Source organism: Sminthopsis crassicaudata, chromosome 2 (assembly GCF_048593235.1).
Source record: "Sminthopsis crassicaudata isolate SCR6 chromosome 2, ASM4859323v1, whole genome shotgun sequence".
Lineage (NCBI taxonomy): Eukaryota > Metazoa > Chordata > Mammalia > Dasyuromorphia > Dasyuridae > Sminthopsis > Sminthopsis crassicaudata.
The window spans coordinates 559,173,179-559,191,282 of record NC_133618.1 but is presented as its reverse complement, the minus strand read 5'-3'; the positions used below and the strand labels follow the sequence as shown (position 1 = coordinate 559,191,282).

Below are 18,104 nucleotides of genomic sequence, written 5' to 3'. Positions count from 1 at the left end.
TCATTGCACAATATTGTTGATACTATATACAATGTTCTTCTGTTTCTGAACAATTCACTTAGCATCAGTTCACGTAAGTCTTTCCAGGTTTTTCTGAAATTCACCTGCTCATCATTTCTTATAGTACAATAATATTCTAATATGTTCATATAGTACAACTTGTTCAACTATTCCTTATTTTATAGGCATCCCTTAAATTTCGAGTTTTTTGCTATCACAAAAGAGCTACTATAAATATTTGTACATGTGGGTCCTTTTCCTTTTTTTTTTTTTGTAATATTGATAAAGGAGGTTTATTATGGGGTTTGGAAGTAAAGTTAAAGTCTAGTTAGTAAAAAGTGAAGGTAGAGATAAAAGGGCACCGGAAATATGATTCCAGTGGACAGAGATCCTTGGCATTCCAGGCATAAGGTTGCCAAGTTAGGAACCTCTGCAAAGAGAGAACTCCAGTTTGGCTCTTTTATAAAGAGAGATTTAGCTAAAGGGGCCTGTGGGTGATGTTCCAATTTGGTTCAGATCTGGGTGGGGGTTGTGAGAGCCTATTCTCCTATTGGAATTCAAAAGGGAACTTTTGACAGGATTTGTGAATCAAAGGTCCTAGCTCCTTGAATTGATAATGCATCACCTAGGAGGGGCTGGGAATCTGAAAGGATTAGTTTCTTAAAGGGAGCACAACCAACATCATTCCCTGAAAGGATTAGTTTCTTTCTTTTTTAAATTTTAATAATTTTTATTTACCAGATATATGCATGGGTAATTTTACAACACTGACAATTGCCAAGCCTTTTGTTCCAATTTTTCTCCTCCTTCCCCCCACCCCAGATGGCAGGTTGACCAACACATGTTAAATATGTTAGAGTGTGAGTTAAATTAAATACAATATATGTATATATGTCCAAACAGTTGTTTCGCTGTACAAATAGAGTCGGACTTTTTAATAGTGTACAATTAGCCTTTGAAGGAAATCCAAAATTCAGGTGGACAAAAATAGAGGGACTGGGAATTCTGTGTAGTGGTTCATAATCATCTCCTAGAGTTCTTTTGCTGGGTGTAGCTGGTTCAGTTCATTACTGCTCTATTGGAACTGATTTGGTTCATCTCATTGTTGAAAATGGCCACATCCATCAGAATTGATCACCATATAGTATTGTTGTTGAAATATACAACAATCTCCTGGTCCTGCTCATTTCACTCAGCATTAGATCATGTAAGTCTCTCCAGGCCTTTCTGAAATCATCCTGTTGGTCATTTCTTACAGAACAATAATATTCCATGATATTCGTATACCACAATTTATTCAGCCAATCTCCAATTGATGGGTATCCACGTAGTTTCCAGTTTCTAGCCACCACAAAGAGGGCTGTCACAAACATTCTTGCATATATAGAAATCTTTAAGATTTCTTTGGGATACAAACCTAGTAGCAACACTGCTGGGTCAAAGGGTATGCACAGTTTTATAACTTTTTGATCATAGTACCAAATTGCTTTCCAAAATGGCTGGATAGATTCACAATTCCACCAATAAGGATTAGTTTCTTAAAGGGAACACAACCCACATCATTCCCCCCTCAAGCAGTTAAAAACTTAAATTCAGTCTGCAGTTCAGGGAATAAGAGAAAAGACAGAAGCTATGTTTACTCTCTTAACAATTAATTTAATTTGCCTTGATTCGGAATTTTATTCCCCAGCCATCATTCCAAAGGTCTTTATTGAAGCTGCAACCTGGCCAAGGTTAGAGCTTAGGAAGGAAACCTTTAATTGTTGCCAGGGGTATAGAATGCCAATCCAGAAAAAATAGGAGAGTGTGCTAAGTGCAAAAGGTCCCAGAAAATTCAGGAGTTAGGAGTTCTCACTTGTAAGGTTAGGTAGGAAAGTGAGACGGAGAGAGATGTAGTAGATATCTAGGCTTTATTTCTCCAAGAGTAGGTAAGGGCCCTGAGGCTAAGGAATAAAGTGAACAGTTTGAAATTCCCTGTCTTTGTAAACAATCTCATGAACATGGAAAAGCGTAATTTTTAGGCTGCTACAGTTCTAATGAAGGATGACCAAATCAGGGAAACCAGAGTCCTGTTTTAAAAATATATGGAACAAGCTTGCTCTCTGAGAGGGCTGAAAGTCTCAGCTCTTTTAAGAGCCAGGTAAAAGGTCTGGGAGGGGCATGGCCCTCTTATCCAGGTTGCCTGCAAAGTTCCATTTTAATAGTTGGTGAAAGCTTTTCCGGAGATTTGAGAAGATAAAGACCGAGTCCCCAATCTCGCCATTGTACAGTATCCCAAGAAGGGGACAGGATAGGACCATTTAAATGGCAGGTTGACAAGCCATAGGGGAGAGGTCTGACAAAGGCCTTGAGTTCATCCCCATTCCATGGTGGAGGGGGAGGAAAGGCCAGAGCAGGAGTGGGGGAATAAAGAGATGCCATCTTATCTGGTGCGTCCCAAATGTTGAAGGCTCCTCTGTGGATTTCATGATGGAACTTGAGGGTGGGGTAGCTCATCCAAGCCCCCCAAACCTTGCTGGGAGAGCAAGACCTGAAGGAGAGACCACTTACCCCTGTCCAGGGAGTAGCAGCAGTGTAGAGACATATCTCCAAGTTCACCCCAATTCAGTAACCTTTCTCCTCGTGGCTATAGCCTGACTATTACAGACTCCATTGTATTTAACAGTGGAGTGGGAGAAGGGCCCAAACATAGATTCTCTTTTAAGTTTCTCTGATTATCTCCCCAGAACAGATCAAAGAGAGTGCTGGTCTGGAACCCCCGAGAAGGGTGGGATCCCCAGAATGGCCATGCGTTTCCTTGGTCTGGGGGCTGTGTTAAAGAGACACTTCCTCTTGTGTCTCAGAGTTCCTGAGGGCAGGACTTTCTGGTGAGGGAAAAAAGATTAGAAATGCCTTGAGATGCAAAAGAAGGGTCTTTGTCTCTGGAGGGAGTTTCCTCAAGACAAGCATCTGCTAAGGAAGGATTTTTAGAGCCTGAGGTGTGTCTAATTCCTGGACAGGTAAGAGGTTTTAGTTTTCCAAATTCTTGCAGCTTCTCTCTTATCTCTAAAGACAGAGAGTGAGACAAAAGGAGGTCTTTTGTCAATTTGCAGCAATTCATAAAGAATTGTCCAAGTTTAAAGCCCTAAAGATGATCCAAGCCTGACTGAGCTGCTTTGGATGTCCACTGCAAAATAGGGAAAGAAAAAAAGTCCTTTACCTCGTCCAGAGTTCCAGATTTCCTGGTCCTGCTATCCCTAAAAATAGAGTGTGACAAAAAGAGTACTTTTTGAATGAAATTCAAGTAGTCTCCACGGGAAAATACTGCCCGCAGCCCAGACCTGTCTGGGTGCCCACTATCTTTAGAGATAGGGTGAGACAAAAGAAGGAACACAGATATTGTTCCTGAAAGAATACTGCAGGAACAGCTCAAAACCCAGATTGGTTCTGAGTGCCCTGAAAAGGTTAAGGTTCCGATTGGTAGCCAAATTATGTCTAATTTGAGGATTCCCAGTCAGGGAACCAAATGATGAGGTTTAGAATTGGGGTACCTAAATGAAATTAGAGTTAATTGAGGTCTAGTGGCAGGTTTGGGGTACAGGGAGTCAAACAGAGTTCTTCTGCAACCCGTTTGGATTCAGCGCAAGGATACAGAGTTAAATGAGGTCTAGTGGTGGCACAGAGTCCCCTGTAAAGGAATTTACAGATCCAAAAACTTAGATTGATAAAGGAGGTTTATTATGGGATTTGGAAGTAAAGTTAAAGTCTAGTTAGTAAAAGGTGAAGGTACAGATAAAAGGTCACTGGAAATAAGATTCCAGTGGACAGAGATCCTTGGCGTACCAGGCGTAAAGCTGCCATGTTAGGAACCTCTGCCGGTCCTTTTTCTTTTTATCATGTCTTTGGGATATACACCTAACAGTGGTATTTATGGATCAAATGTGATTGACAGTTTTGCTGCCCTTTGAACATAGTTTCAAATTATTCTCCAGAATGATCAGTCTACAACTCCACCATTAATGCATTAGTTTCCAATTTTAATACATCTTCTTCAACATTTATCATTTTCCTTTTTTGTCATATTAACTACTCTGATAGGCATGAGTTGATATATAAAAGTTGTTTTAATTTGAATTTTTCTAATTAATAGTGATTTAAAGTATTTTTTTCATAAGACCATGTATAGCTTTCATGTCTTCATCTGAAAATTGCCCATTAATGTCCTTTGATTTTACAAATAATTTTCAATGTATTGGGAACAAAAAGGCCTGAATTCTAGAAATAAGTTATCTTGAGTATAAAGATTTTCTTCACTCATGCATCTCCATATTGAAGTTGCTTAAGTATAGGTCCCTTCTTCCCCACCGAAACTGAGTTCGTTGATGAAAGACTATGACCCAAGTTTTATGTATAAACTGTGATATTGATTTTTTCTGTATTTATTTTGTATTAAGCAGTTATCATTATTATTTCTTTTCTCATATTAAGTAAGTGGTTATATTTAATTTCTAATGGTATTTCACTGAGAATGCCTAATCAGCCTTTAGATGGAAGCACACTGATAAGGGGCCTAGCTTTATGGTGCTGATTAGAGAGAGTATATCCCTACAGATTTTCCCTAAGGACATGTAAAATCTCCTTTGTAGCTTCATGGTGGTAGACCTTCTCTGGGAATCAAATAAAAATAGACTGTGTAAGTCAGGTAGCAGAGACAGAATATAGGTGGCTTATACCCCCAGGGAGATGTTATAGTATGAAGATCCATGACCAGACATACAATAAAGGAATTATTTTCATATTTGAAAATTAATATAATTAATAATATTTTCCTTTATAAATTTTAAAAGTTTCCTTGCTTTCTTAAGTGTCATTTTACAGAAGATTTTATTTACAACAGTGATGAAAGTCAGAATAGGATTTAAAGTATAAAACCTTATATCACCTTTTCAGGAACAGTATAGATACTTACCCTGTTTCTATAAAGTGGTACTTTATAATACCTACACATCCTGGAAAAAGACAGATGATAAATAAAGTTCACAAAAGGGAAAAGCTTTCAGCCCTTAAATTTTGTTTTTGATTACCTCTTTATTATCAACTATTACTCACATGTTTTATTCACATGTTCAGAGAACCATAGATTCAGAGGTGGCAAGGGATATCAGAGGCCATCTACTTTAATCTCTTCACTTTTTAAATGAGAAAATGAATATGTACACCCATGTATGTGTGTATGTGTGTCTGTATGGCGATTGGGTATTGCAGTAGATGAAGTACTGAGCCTGGTTAAGAAGACTCATCTCCCTGAGGTCAAATCTTGCCTTCTATACTTTATGGCTGTATGACTGTGGGCATGTCACTTAATTCTGTTTTCCTCAGTTTCCAAATGTGTCAAATGAACTGAAAAAAACAAAATAGCAAACCACTATAGTATCTTTGCCAAGAAAACTCCAAATGGGATCACGAAGAGTCTTACATAATTAAAATAACTAAATAACAACATAATGTGTATACCAATTATAAATATCGTCTATACCATGTTATACTATTTACTGATCACTCACAAGATCAAATTCAGCATAATTCAGTTCTTAATTTTATTTTTCTGTCTAGTAGTTAGTCATCAAGCATATATATTTATAATAACATATAAGAAGAATATTTAAGTGCATATATAATATGCAAAGTACATGCATTTTATATACATAAAGTAAGATCTAAATTATATTTGTCAGTACCTTTATTTATTGTGCTTTAGGTTTGTTAAAATCAGGAAGTACACCAGGATGAACTGTATAAATGCCATGTCACTCAGAATAGTACCTTATATTCGATAAATGTTTTTAAAATTTTTAGTACTTCAGTTTGGGGTCAGGGAGTATCCCCAGTTAACTGTTTTACTTTCTTTGCTTTTACTTCTGGAATTATTTTGTATTTCTTATGGATTACTACTATTCCTCTTGGTGATCTAATATGAGTATTAGTGTCAGTCCTGGTTATAAAAATGTAGAAGACTAAAGAAGAGTCATTAAAGGTAACTATAATTTCTTGAAAAAAAGTATTTTTAATAATTTCTATTAGAAAAAAAAAACATTTCATTTGTTGTGGTAATAGAAGACAATTTAAGGTGATTGGAATAATATTGACTTCTTCTGCCTTGTGTTTTTTTGGAACTGACCTGGGAGTCTTCATTTTGGAATATATTCTAACCTATGATAAATTCAGTTTCTACTTGAATTGCTACATTCAAACAGCAAAAAAGAATGTAAGGATTATCAACTAATAGATACCTTATAATTATTATAATGATGAATAATATTGAATCTCTAATTGTAATATACAATTGAAGAAGAGGGTTGTGTCATTCAAACAATATTCCTAAAGGATATATGTGATTATAGTTGGACTGTCTTGTCTTATCCTTTATATTTCTGTAAAAAACACCACTCTAGTGCAACTCAACAGAAATAATTAGTGCCCTCCTCAGCACTGTTTTCAGATGAAATAGCTTCCAGTCCTCAGTAGCATTTGCTTGAATTCATTAGATTTTTTTTTTGAAATAGCATTGCATTAATCAGATGAAATCAACTTGACCAGTTACCAGTGCTGGCTGGGATGCTAGTGTTCTTTAAGTACTAGAACAGAAGTCTAGTCAGTTCTCAGTTTTGGGGGTTTCAGTATGTAGGGTTTTCCTCCAAAATGTCTATTTAGCCTTTGCTTTTACTTTTAATATTAAGCATTATAGTATAAACCATTTCTCACTTATCTTCCTTCTTTAGACTCAGTTTTTCTTTTTGGATAGGGGTACAAATAATTCATATTTTAGAAAGCTTAATCTTGTTTTTTATCTGTATCTCATCATATGCAAACATTTTTTCATACATATAAAATACTTTGTATTTTTGTTTTCTTATAAGACTACTTCAACACATTCTTTGACAAAGTAAAATAGAAATTTCATTGTCAATAATAACTATATTAACCACTCCAATCTTCATTTTAACATATTTTAAAATTTAGTTTTAAATTAATATTTGCATTATATTTCATTGATAAAAGAAATAAGAATATTTAATGTTTTCATTCCTCATTTGTCCATTTAAAAATGTTACTCTATTCTCTATCTTTGGAATGATGATTGTCTTAAATTCTCAAAGGTTGTGTTGCTTAAGAACAAGCTTTGGGAGATTGTATCATTCCAGAAGAGTTTTCAGCTTGATCCCGACAATAGACTTTCCAAAGATCAATATAACTAAATTTGGAGTTGTTGCTCATGATTAATTTAGCTACTTGGTTTTGAATTATCTGGTGGTGAGAAATACAAATTAGCCCTCAGTTATATGTACTTCCCTTCTGATTCTATAGTAATAATTGAATTGATAGAGAAGAAGTCAAAGTGTTAAATGTCATATTTTAGAATGTTAATAAATATTACCTGTTGGTACTTAAACTTATGAAATACTTTACCAATAACCAAAGCTATTTAATATAAATCTCAACATTTTCACTAAGAAACTAAAATACAACCAAATAGAATCATGGTTAATGGCTCCCATTAGAGAAGCAAATCAAATAGGTGGCATTTTTCTTCATTCAAGGGAAACAAGTATTTTATGAGATATTTGTTTCTCTTCTTATGTTCATGATATACAAAATGACAAATCTGTTTTCTAAAACATGAATTATCTGTACCAGGGGATAGATACTGGAAGTATAAATAAAGAGTTGAGGGTGACAAAGATTTAAAAAGGCCTATTCTATAATGCAGAATTTGAGGTGAATCTTATAGGAAGTCAGAAGCCAAAGATGAGAAGACAGAGAATTCCAAAAATGGTCATCTGCTAATGAAAAGCTAGATTTTGAAGATCAACTGATATTCAGTTATTTCATTGGTAAAGTGAGCCAGAGAATATTAGATTACAGAGAAGCTTCAGACCTATAAATCATAAGCACTTCTTAAAAAATCAGAAGCCATTGACCACAAAAGTACCAAATAATTAACAATCTCTCTCCCTCCTTCCCTTTTTTCTTCCCTCCCTCCTCTTTCTCTCTTTTTCTTTCTCTTTCCCTCCCTTTTTCCCTCCTTCTCTCCCCTCCTTCTCTCCCCTCCTTCTCTGCCTTTCTTTTTCTTCCTCCTCCTCAGTCTTTCTTTCTCTTCTTCTTCTTCTCTCTCTCTCCTTCATATACACACATTCACACACAGTCACCAATGAAATTGGTAGCATTTTAACTCATGGAGGTTACAACTGTGTATTGAGAGGGTTGCCTTCAATGAATTCGATACAGATTGTTGTTATATTAAGGATCAAAACTTATATAAATTTAGAATAAAGAATTTAAAAGTTAAAAATATATTTAATTTAGTTGAATTTATTAAATTGTGGGAATGTTAGCTGCTTTTATCAAGTTTTCGAATACTGAAAATATTTATTGAGGGAAACTATATGGTATGTCTGTCTATTTACTTATAAAAAAGTCGCATATGCTTCTGACAACCTCCAAAAATAGTGATATATTTTAGGACTTGGGGGCTATGTGACTCTTATTTTTTTAATCAGAGTGATCCCTAAGTATTGCCAAAACTAAGAAGAAAATGAGATGCATAAGTTCTGCTTTAACCTAAATTTTGCCTTTAATGATACTGTTATCTTGGCTTTCTGAAAGAATGTTAACTTGGAAAAGATCCAGACCTTCACAGAAATGGATTCTCATGGGCAGAAACCAAGGGGTTTGAGAAATTCAGACATGAAACCAAAAACAAAATGAGGAGTAAAGCAAAGGAAATGAAAGTGGTGGCAGGCCTTCAACAGCAGCCCTGCCTAAAATACTGAAGTACTCATTTTTAACCCTAATTGCTGTAAAATGTCTCTTCCCCACAGATTGATGGGGATTTTTTCAACTATAAAAGGAGTAAAAACTCCTGTTTCACCTTTAAATATCCATCTTAAAGGGGTAGCACTAACTTCAGTTGCTATTGAAACTCCTACCCCAGACATGTAGGTGTCTGCCTTAGTCTTTGGCCAGTGACTGGGCCAGTTAGCACCTCTAATGACTGTGCGATCTGCACCTGTGTCCACCAGTCCTTCTAATGGTATGCTATTTATGTAGATGGTGAGCATAGGTTGGTCAGCTGTCACAGCTGCTGTCTAGTATATTCCTGGGTTTTGCTGCTTGGATCCTATTGAAGAGATGATGAGAAACTGTCATGTAAGTTAGAAGCACAACTACCATCATCATAAGATGATCAAATCAGGAAAAGCAAAAATGATATCTGTATCAGTTAAGTCTTCAGACCTAAGCAAGATTTTGAAGCATTGAACCAAAGGAAAAGAACTTGTGTCACTAGAACAATTATTTTCTGATGGAAGAATAGGAAGATTGTGGAGTAGGTTTGTAAATTTGAAGCTCTCCACATTTTTCCTACAAATTGAACAAATTTGCGCCTCAGAGCAACTATTGACAGTGAAAATCTAGAAGACTTGGGGTAGAAATTGAGTCCTCCTGGAACAACCAAAGAAGATCTGAAGAAAGTCCCCAGGCCAGGGATTAACCCCTGTGAAGTTCTCCACCTAAACACCAAGTGGGGAACCCTTTAAGGATGAGTGGAGTTTGACTGGAGGAGCCTCAGCAGGAACTACGAAGACTGTGACCTCTTGGATAGCATGTGGAGTTGGGCTTCTGAATTTGGGAAGATTGGGTGAACCTTGGCTGAGTAGGAATCCCAGGCTCAGCTATGCTGCAGAGAGGCAGCCCTGGCCAAAAGGGAACAGCAAAGCTGGTGAGTGCAGAAGCTGTGGGATAGGGATGATGCTGGCTGTGTGACAATGATGATGCTGGCTGTTGACACTTGGCTGGAGGGTGGAGCTTTTGATTTGGGGTTCCATGTTAGAGGAAAGAGTTTAAGTGAAGTTAACAGGTATCATCTGCCTACTCCATGACTAGAGGTGCTTATACTAATACCTCTTATTTTTAAAAAATGAACTGACAGAAAAGAAATAATCCAACTATATTAAAAACTCACTATGGAATCAGGAAAGACCAGGGTTTGACTTCACTTTGACACTACTGAAGTGAAAAAAGCTTATATCCCTAAAAATCACATGAAATAATTCCCTGTCCAGAGAGAATTTAAAAACTCAAAAATGTAAAGTTTCAATGAGACATTGAGGAAAAGCTAAAAAAAAAAAAAAAAAAAAAAAAAAAAAAAGCCAAGAAAAACAAGATTATGAAAAAAAAAAGTTAACTAGAAAAGGAGATGCCTCAAATATGAAAATAGCTTTTTGAAAATTCTTGAGCAAGGGAAAGCCAGCTAAAGCTATAAGAGACCAAGAAATAACAAACAGATTTTAAAGAACAGAATGTGAAATATCTTATAAGAAAAATGACACTTCTGAAGAACAAACAGTTCAAGAAGAGAAAATATAAGAATACTTGGACTGCCTGAAAGTTGTGACCAAAAAAAGAACCTTGACACAGTAATGCAAAAAATAATTGAAGAAAAATTTCCTGGAGTAATAGAACATGAGGGGAAAGTGGAAACAGAAAAAAAAAATTTACAGATCACCATCTTAAAGAGATCCTTTGTGGAAAATATGTAAGAATATTATTGATAAATTTTGAAACCCCCAGATCAAATAAAATTTTGTAAGAAACAAGAAAAAAAATCAAATATTCTGGAGCTGCAATTAGAATTGTACAGGATTTAAAAGTCATCACCTAAAAATTTCAGGTCTTGAAATCATATCTGTTGTCAATCAAAAGAACTAGGTCTACAGTCAAAAATATCATATCCAGCAAAATTATCTATAATATTGAATGAGAAGAAAAGAAATATTGAACAAACTTGCAGATTTTCAGGACTTACTATCAACCAAATTCAAATTTAATAGAAAATTTAACATATAAGAGCCAATGTCAAAGATTAATTTCAAGGAACTCAACATAGACATATTGTTTATATTTCTTTATAGGGGAAATATATACCATATGTTTAAGATTTAACATTAACAACAGGGTGGTTCAAAAGAAATATTGGGGTAGAGTTAAGTTAAAAATAGTAATTATGTTATATAAATGAGGTGCAGAGGAAGAATAGACACAGGCATTAGAGGGGAAAGAGGGGTCATAGCTGTGGGCACCTATTGTTTGTTGTATATTTTGAATCTTCTCTGAAGTTCCGCTAGACACATGACAATGTTCTCTTTTGTTTTGTATTCCTTTTCTGTTTTTCTATTTTTCTTATTCTGTTTTTTAAATTAAATATTTTATTTATTTATATCTCAAGAAATTATTAATAATGGAAACGAGTAATGACTGAAGGATAAAGACATCAAAACTGATAATAACCTTTCCTTAAAAAGTTTAACAGATGTATATAAATTATCCAGAAGAAGTTACCTTAATGGATAGAGAGTTGGCCTTCCTAGCTTTACATTCTACTCTAGTACAAACTGATTTTATGATCATGGGAAGAACATATTATCTTAATGCTCTAGGAAATGCTTTAATCTAACAAGTCACAGAGAAGATGCTGATCCATCCTGGTGAAGGTTTCCTAATCTGAGACATCCTTATGCCAATAAAATCATAGGTTCAATTTCTATCTCTGTCTTATAACACTTACCAAAATAAGGCATCTAAAAAAGTTGCAAATATTTAACTTAAATGCCTAATGGAGGAACATGGCAGCAAAAGCTCTTCTTGATTTAGAACTTTGAAAATCTTGTGGAAAATGGTGTGTTGGGACATGGTATACACTATTGACTCAAAAGCTTGCATTAAACAATTAGAAGAGCAAAATTTAAGAAAATATTGGTAAGAGTCGTAACTAAGCTAAACCATCTTGAGGGATTTTAGTGATTAAACCAGGACAAGAAACAAAGATGAAAAAGACCTGTGCATAGTTTTTCATTTAACCCTATTCAAAATCAGTAGAACTATATAATTTGAACTCTAGAATAATAGTCCCATAGAAAGTAGAAATGACACTGAAGAAAAGAAGAATAGAAAAAAAAAAAAACCTACTTAAGATCAAATATACACAAAAGAGGTCAGTAATTTGAGTTTGCATGATATTGGGAACATTGAGGGACCAATTCTCAAAGTATCTAAAGGAAAAGAAGCTACCCAAAGCATGGACCCTCCTTTTTTTGGACTGTACCTATGATTTCACTGAGAACGATATTCCTAAAGGATAAGTGCTTTTACTCTATGCATATTGACATCACTCTGCCATTATTTGTTCTAAAAAGTTGCCTGAAAGTACTAGATGTGTGTATATGTTTGTGTGTGCTTCAACACTAGGGTAAAGAGTGTATAAATGAGGGTATGATCTAATTCAGTAGATAAAATTCATTGATATTAGGTGTTATGAATACAACCAAGAGTCACTGCACAAAAACATCATTTTAAACTTTGCAAAGGATACAGTGATTGTGTGATATAATAAAGGTACTATCTATTATGGGATTTCATTTGTGAAAACCTGCCTATTCCCTAATAATGCCCTCAAGGATTTCCTTGATACTTATGTAGATTAATCTCATAAAATTATATATAGAGACAGAAAATAAAGATAGATGAATAGACATTGATGGATGGACAGATAGATGAACAGACATAAATCCATATGGGGGGAATATGTGTGTGTGTGTGTGTGTGTGTATGTGTGTGTGTGTACACATTTATACTTTCTCATTTTTATACAATTTTATGAATATAATCTATAAAAGCTTCAAGGATATCCTTGAAATTATTAAGTGTGTATATACATATATATATGTACACATAAACATACAACTGCATATATATATTATATATGTATCATACACACATGCATACATTCCCCATCTGTATATAGTTTTATAAAAATAATTCACAAAAGCACCAAAAACATCTGTAAGAATATTATAAGGGAACAAGTAAATTTTCATAAATAACAACTGACAATTTACTACATCTTTCCTATCAAAAAAAAATGTTATGGTCTTTGCAAAGGCTAAAATGCTATTTGAATACACAGATTCTTGACTGCTCTTGTAATATATAACAGCAATGTTTTTAAATATATGGAATCAAATCACATTTTCCCCCTTCCAGATCTGAGGTATTCAGGGCAGCAGGCATAGGATTGGGAAAATAATGCAATCTTTTGTTGATGATATTAGTGAATCCATGTTCCTAAACTTGTACTTTTTATTCTTGGAGTATCCTCCAAAGAATAATTTCTGTTTTGGTTTCTTACTACCCCATTGTCCTAATTGACAAAGCTATTAGCTAATCAGAAGACCTCTTGAAGTGAGAAGCAAGGAAGGAAAAGAATGAAAGGAAAGAAGAAAGAAAAGAGGAAAGAAAGAAGGAAGGAAGGAAGAGGGAGACAGAGAAGGAAGTAGAAAGGGAAGCAAGGAGGGAAGAAAAAAATAAAGCAAAACAACAAAAAAAAAAAATAGGTACTCTAAAAACCCAACTTCCAAAATGACTGACACTCTGATTAGCTGACTGTTCTTCCAACTTCTCTCCTTCCTAATGGACCAAAAACTGTTTTTTTTTTTTTTTTTTATCTGTCTTTTATTTTGTTCTTGTTGCATATTATAGGACTTTCTCACTGTTTTTTTTTTAAATAATGATAATGTTTTTAGGCTTATTTTTATTTAAAACAACTTTGATACTCAATGACTTAATGATAGATCCCAATTCTCTTCCTATTGTTTTCTCATATACTTTTACTTTTCTCCCTCAGGTGTTTCTGGTCACTGTCTGGAATTTTGACCTGTACATGATTCCCCTGGGTTTATTGTTGCTCTTTGTTTATAATTTCATCGGACCCATGAAAGGAAAGGTCAGCAGTGTCCAAGAAAGCCAGGTATGCCAAGCTATTCATCAGCTTTGACATTTGAGTAAAAAATAATTTGTTGATTTAAAAAATGTAATTCAGATTTGTTTTATTTTAGATACATTTAACAATATTACCTATTAGTTTCACTGAGGCTTTTTATTTTTATTTAGCAGAACCTCTTTCCTCTAAGGCATGTCAGTGTCTCAGCATTGAGATATGTATCTGTAATACTCTAGAAAACATTATAATGTTATATATATAGAAACAATATACATATTTGTGATGTACAACTCTCTTCAATTATCTTTCTAAACAAGTTACCAAAATCTGACTTCAATAGAAGAGTGTGAGCTGATAAAATCCTTAGTATGATTAAATCTAGGTCCCATATAGGATATTGACAGACTTGGTTTTGTTACTAATTTTCAATCTATTTTATTAGGATGAGATTTATATCAAGAATAATATCCATGGAGATTGAATAAATTGATTACATTCCAATGGAAAGTATCTTGAGTCAAGAGAACAGAATTTTATTCTCAAATCCATCCTTTACTAGCTGAGGGCAAGTCCCTTAATCTGTCTGCATATCAGTTTTCTTATCTATAAAATGGGGTGAATATTTGTACTATATGCCTTACATAACTGTGAACTTTGTGACCTATACACATTTTACACAGGTAAGTTCTTATTATGATTCTAAATTAATTTTTATTTTCAATTTCATAAAAGAATTCAGAGGGGAATTAACATGAAGTTAATTACAGAGACTTTCTGCAATAAAAAACATAGCCATTCTTTGCCAATGATAAAGTTAGTTAATTTTTTTCATATATATATAAAATATCTGCATATGTATGTCTGTACACTCTTAGTAGATATTTCTAACATTTATTCTGTTAGAAATATTTGTAAAGTACTTCCCATAAATCATATGATATCGACCATAACCCTTGGAAGTAGGTGCTATTATTGTCCCCACTATACAAGTTAGGAAACTGAAACAGAGATTAAATGACTTGCCCAAAATAACACAGGTATTACTTGTCTGAGGATAGCAAACCTAGTCATTGTTAACTTCACACCTAGCTACCCATTCTCTAATCAGCATGAGGTGAATAATCGATAATGAGAACATTCTAATCAACATGAGCCATATAATTATTTTTCATTGTCCAGTGATTTCAATCATATCTGACTCTCCATGACCTCATTTTGGTGGTTTCTTGGCAAAGATATTATAGTAAGTTTGCTATTTCCTTCTCCAGCTCATTTTACAAATGAGGAACTGAGGCACACAGGGTTAAGTGACTTGCTAGGATCACATATCTCATAAGTAATCTGAAGCCAGATTTGAACACATAAATATGAGTATCCCTGATTCTCAGCCTAGCACTCTATCCACTGGACTACCCAGCTTAGGCCAGGATGGCATAAGAACAGGAGCTGGTTGACATATTTGGAAGGAGGAAGAGAAGGGAGAAGGGGACAAACATGGTACCTTTTGTGGGAGCACAGCAGAATAAATAGACATTGGCAACAGATTCCATAGGAGGATGAGAAAGGTGGAATCCAGAAAGATTCTGAATTAGTGACCCTAGGAACTGGAAAAATAAAAGGTAGAGACCTAAAGATGTTTAGCATAAGAACAGGATTAAGAAGGACAATAATGAATTACATTTTAAATATGTTGAATTTGAGCTGCTCATGAAATGTCTACCTTGAGACATCTAGTACATAGCTGAAAGTACAAAACTGGAGTTAGGGTAAGAAATTAGAGCTAATCATAAAGATTTTAAAGTCATCTGCACAGAAATGATCATTGAACTCTTGAGAGCTGATGAGATGACTAAAGAAGATCATCTGAAGCTTTCCTCAAGGAAAGGGAAGAGTTGAAGGACAGATGTACTTAGTGTGTGTGTATGTGTTTGAAGGGTAGTGCAGTGGATGATGATCCAGCAGAGAAAATTGAGACGATGCAACCACAGAGGCAGAAGGTAACTGAGAGAGATGAATGCCTTGGAAGCCCAGACATTCATGTCCAGAAGAAGAGGGGATGGATAGTGTAAAAATTCATTAAAAAGTCAAGGAGGACAAGAGGAAAGACCATTAGATAGATTAGTAGTAAATCAGTTCAGAGTAATGTATCTAAAATAATTACTCTAGTAACATGAGGAGGATTTTCTGAACCACAGGATGAAAGAAGCATCCATTAATTTCCAGCCCTTACCAAGGGTTTACGAAGTAGTAGGGTGAAATGAATGTAAATACAGTTCTTTTGCAATGTATTCTCTCCCCAAATACTGGTGAACTGGACATGGAACCAAGCTCAAGAGTCACTAGATCTCTTTTTGATTGATTGAGCAACGAATCCTAAGGCCAAGATTGGAAGCCGCACAACCGTGCTGCAGTGAGATTAACTAGATAAGTTTGGAGACTTGGGAATAGCATGATCACAGTCTTTAGGTATCTAAAAACATGGAAATATAATTCCACTTACTGCATTTTATCCCAGATTATCAAAGTAGAAAAAATAAATAGGAGTTTATAGATGCAGGTTTTAGATTAACATAACAAAGGCTAAATAACCATTTGTCAGAGATGTTAGGTTGTGGGTTTTAATTCTGGTCTGTTTGTGTTTGATAAATGCCGTAGTCCTTTAGGTTTAAGATATTATGATAAATATATTAAGTTATTTACTTTCCATATTATCCCTGAGATGGTCATGAAGATTTTTATGTAATAGGTTGAGGTTGAATAAAGTATGGTCTTTAGAATTCTTTCCAACTCTTAAGATTCTGTGGTCTTCAATATATGTGTGTGTGTGAGTGTGTGTGTGTGTGTGTGTGTGTGTGTGTGTGTGTGTGTGCGCGCATGTGTGTGCTATGCTTATATCTCCACTGATGCTGAATCCTAAAGAGCACAGGATCCTTCTGTTTCTTCTGCATCTGAACCGTTTTTGTGTTTTCTCCTATGTTAAGATAGAAGGGCACTTTTTAATTTGTGTCCCTAGTACTTAACACAGTGTTCAGCACAGTGTTCAAAAATTTTGTTTTTATTTGCTTATTTACTTTGAGACAAGTAGAAAAAAAGCTCTGTTGAGATGATCATGAAATGATTTTCTCCATAGAATATACCATTTTGATGTAATCCACTCTGTGATGGATGGGACTATAGTGAGCGGCACTGTTCCTAAAGCCCATGAGGAGTGATTTTTGTTTGTTTCTTTATTTTAATTATTTTCTGTGTTGAAATAATACTGTATTTTTGTTTTGAGACCTATGGTTTTATTGATATGGGAAAAACAATTAGGAAAATTTCCTTCATTGATGTAGAGAAACAATTGATATATAATTCAGTCAAAAATAATGATGCATTGAAATAATGTCACTGTATAGTCAGAACATTTAGGTTTCAATTCTGAAGCTGCACTTTACTACCAGTGTGCTCTTGGGCAAGTCATTTCACTTCTGCCTTCATTTTCTTAATCTATGAAAGGGAGTAAATGGATTAAATGAGTTTTAGCATCCTTTCCAAAATCAATTATTCTGTGACTGACCCATAATCAATAGGTACTTATGCATGACATAAGACTAGTCTTCCTTTATCCCCTAAATCTCTGTGCCTTTGAACAGGATAGTTTTCTTTTCTTTTTGGTTAAATATTGTAAGTAAAACTTTCTTTGATAAAATTGACAAAGTAAGTAGAGTCTTCTAAAGAGTAAGAAAAATGCTTCTATCTTGAAAAATAGCCAGGAGTAATGTTCACCAAATTCTAGATGTGGCATTTTTTTTTCCCCTAAGGTAAACTTGAGATCTGGTAGTTAGTAACATTAACTTTTTAACATTTTTGAACTTAAAATTATGAAATATCTTCTAAATTTGTTATGAATCATTTAAGTCAGGTTATTTCCAATCCCTAGGCAGAGATGAGGTTTTATATTATTATTTTAAAGACCTCATTTGCTTTCATGAAATATTGTCTACTGACAATGCTAAGTACTTTATTTTCTTTCACATGAAAATCTCTGAGTGTCGTACAGTCTGCTAGTGAATACTCATATTTTGTGAAGTAAGTCAGGATGTAAGCATGTGAAATTCAAGGATAATCAAGTGTTTGGTACCATATTCTAGCCAATGTTAGTTGACATTATGTGATCAGTAAAGTCCACTCCAATAAATTCAAGGAGTCAGCCCTTTAATCTTCCTGTTTTAGAACTCTTTTCATAATGAAACAGAGAGAGAAATTCATTCTCTGTTCTATACTGCTAACTAGGGAGCATAAGGAAGAT

At 34.5% G+C, this 18,104-nt stretch overlaps 1 protein-coding gene across 5 annotated transcripts in view; it reads left to right on the top strand.

Annotated features, from left to right (window-relative positions):
* Positions 1-18,104, top strand: part of MCTP2 (multiple C2 and transmembrane domain containing 2) — a 260,840-nt gene that overhangs the window by 209,186 nt on the left and 33,550 nt on the right. For all 5 annotated transcript variants that reach the window (XM_074295061.1, XM_074295057.1, XM_074295058.1 and 2 more), the window contains one exon: positions 13,718-13,840. In XM_074295061.1, the coding sequence (XP_074151162.1) occupies positions 13,718-13,840 (123 nt within the window). The remainder of the gene's footprint in view (positions 1-13,717; positions 13,841-18,104) is intronic.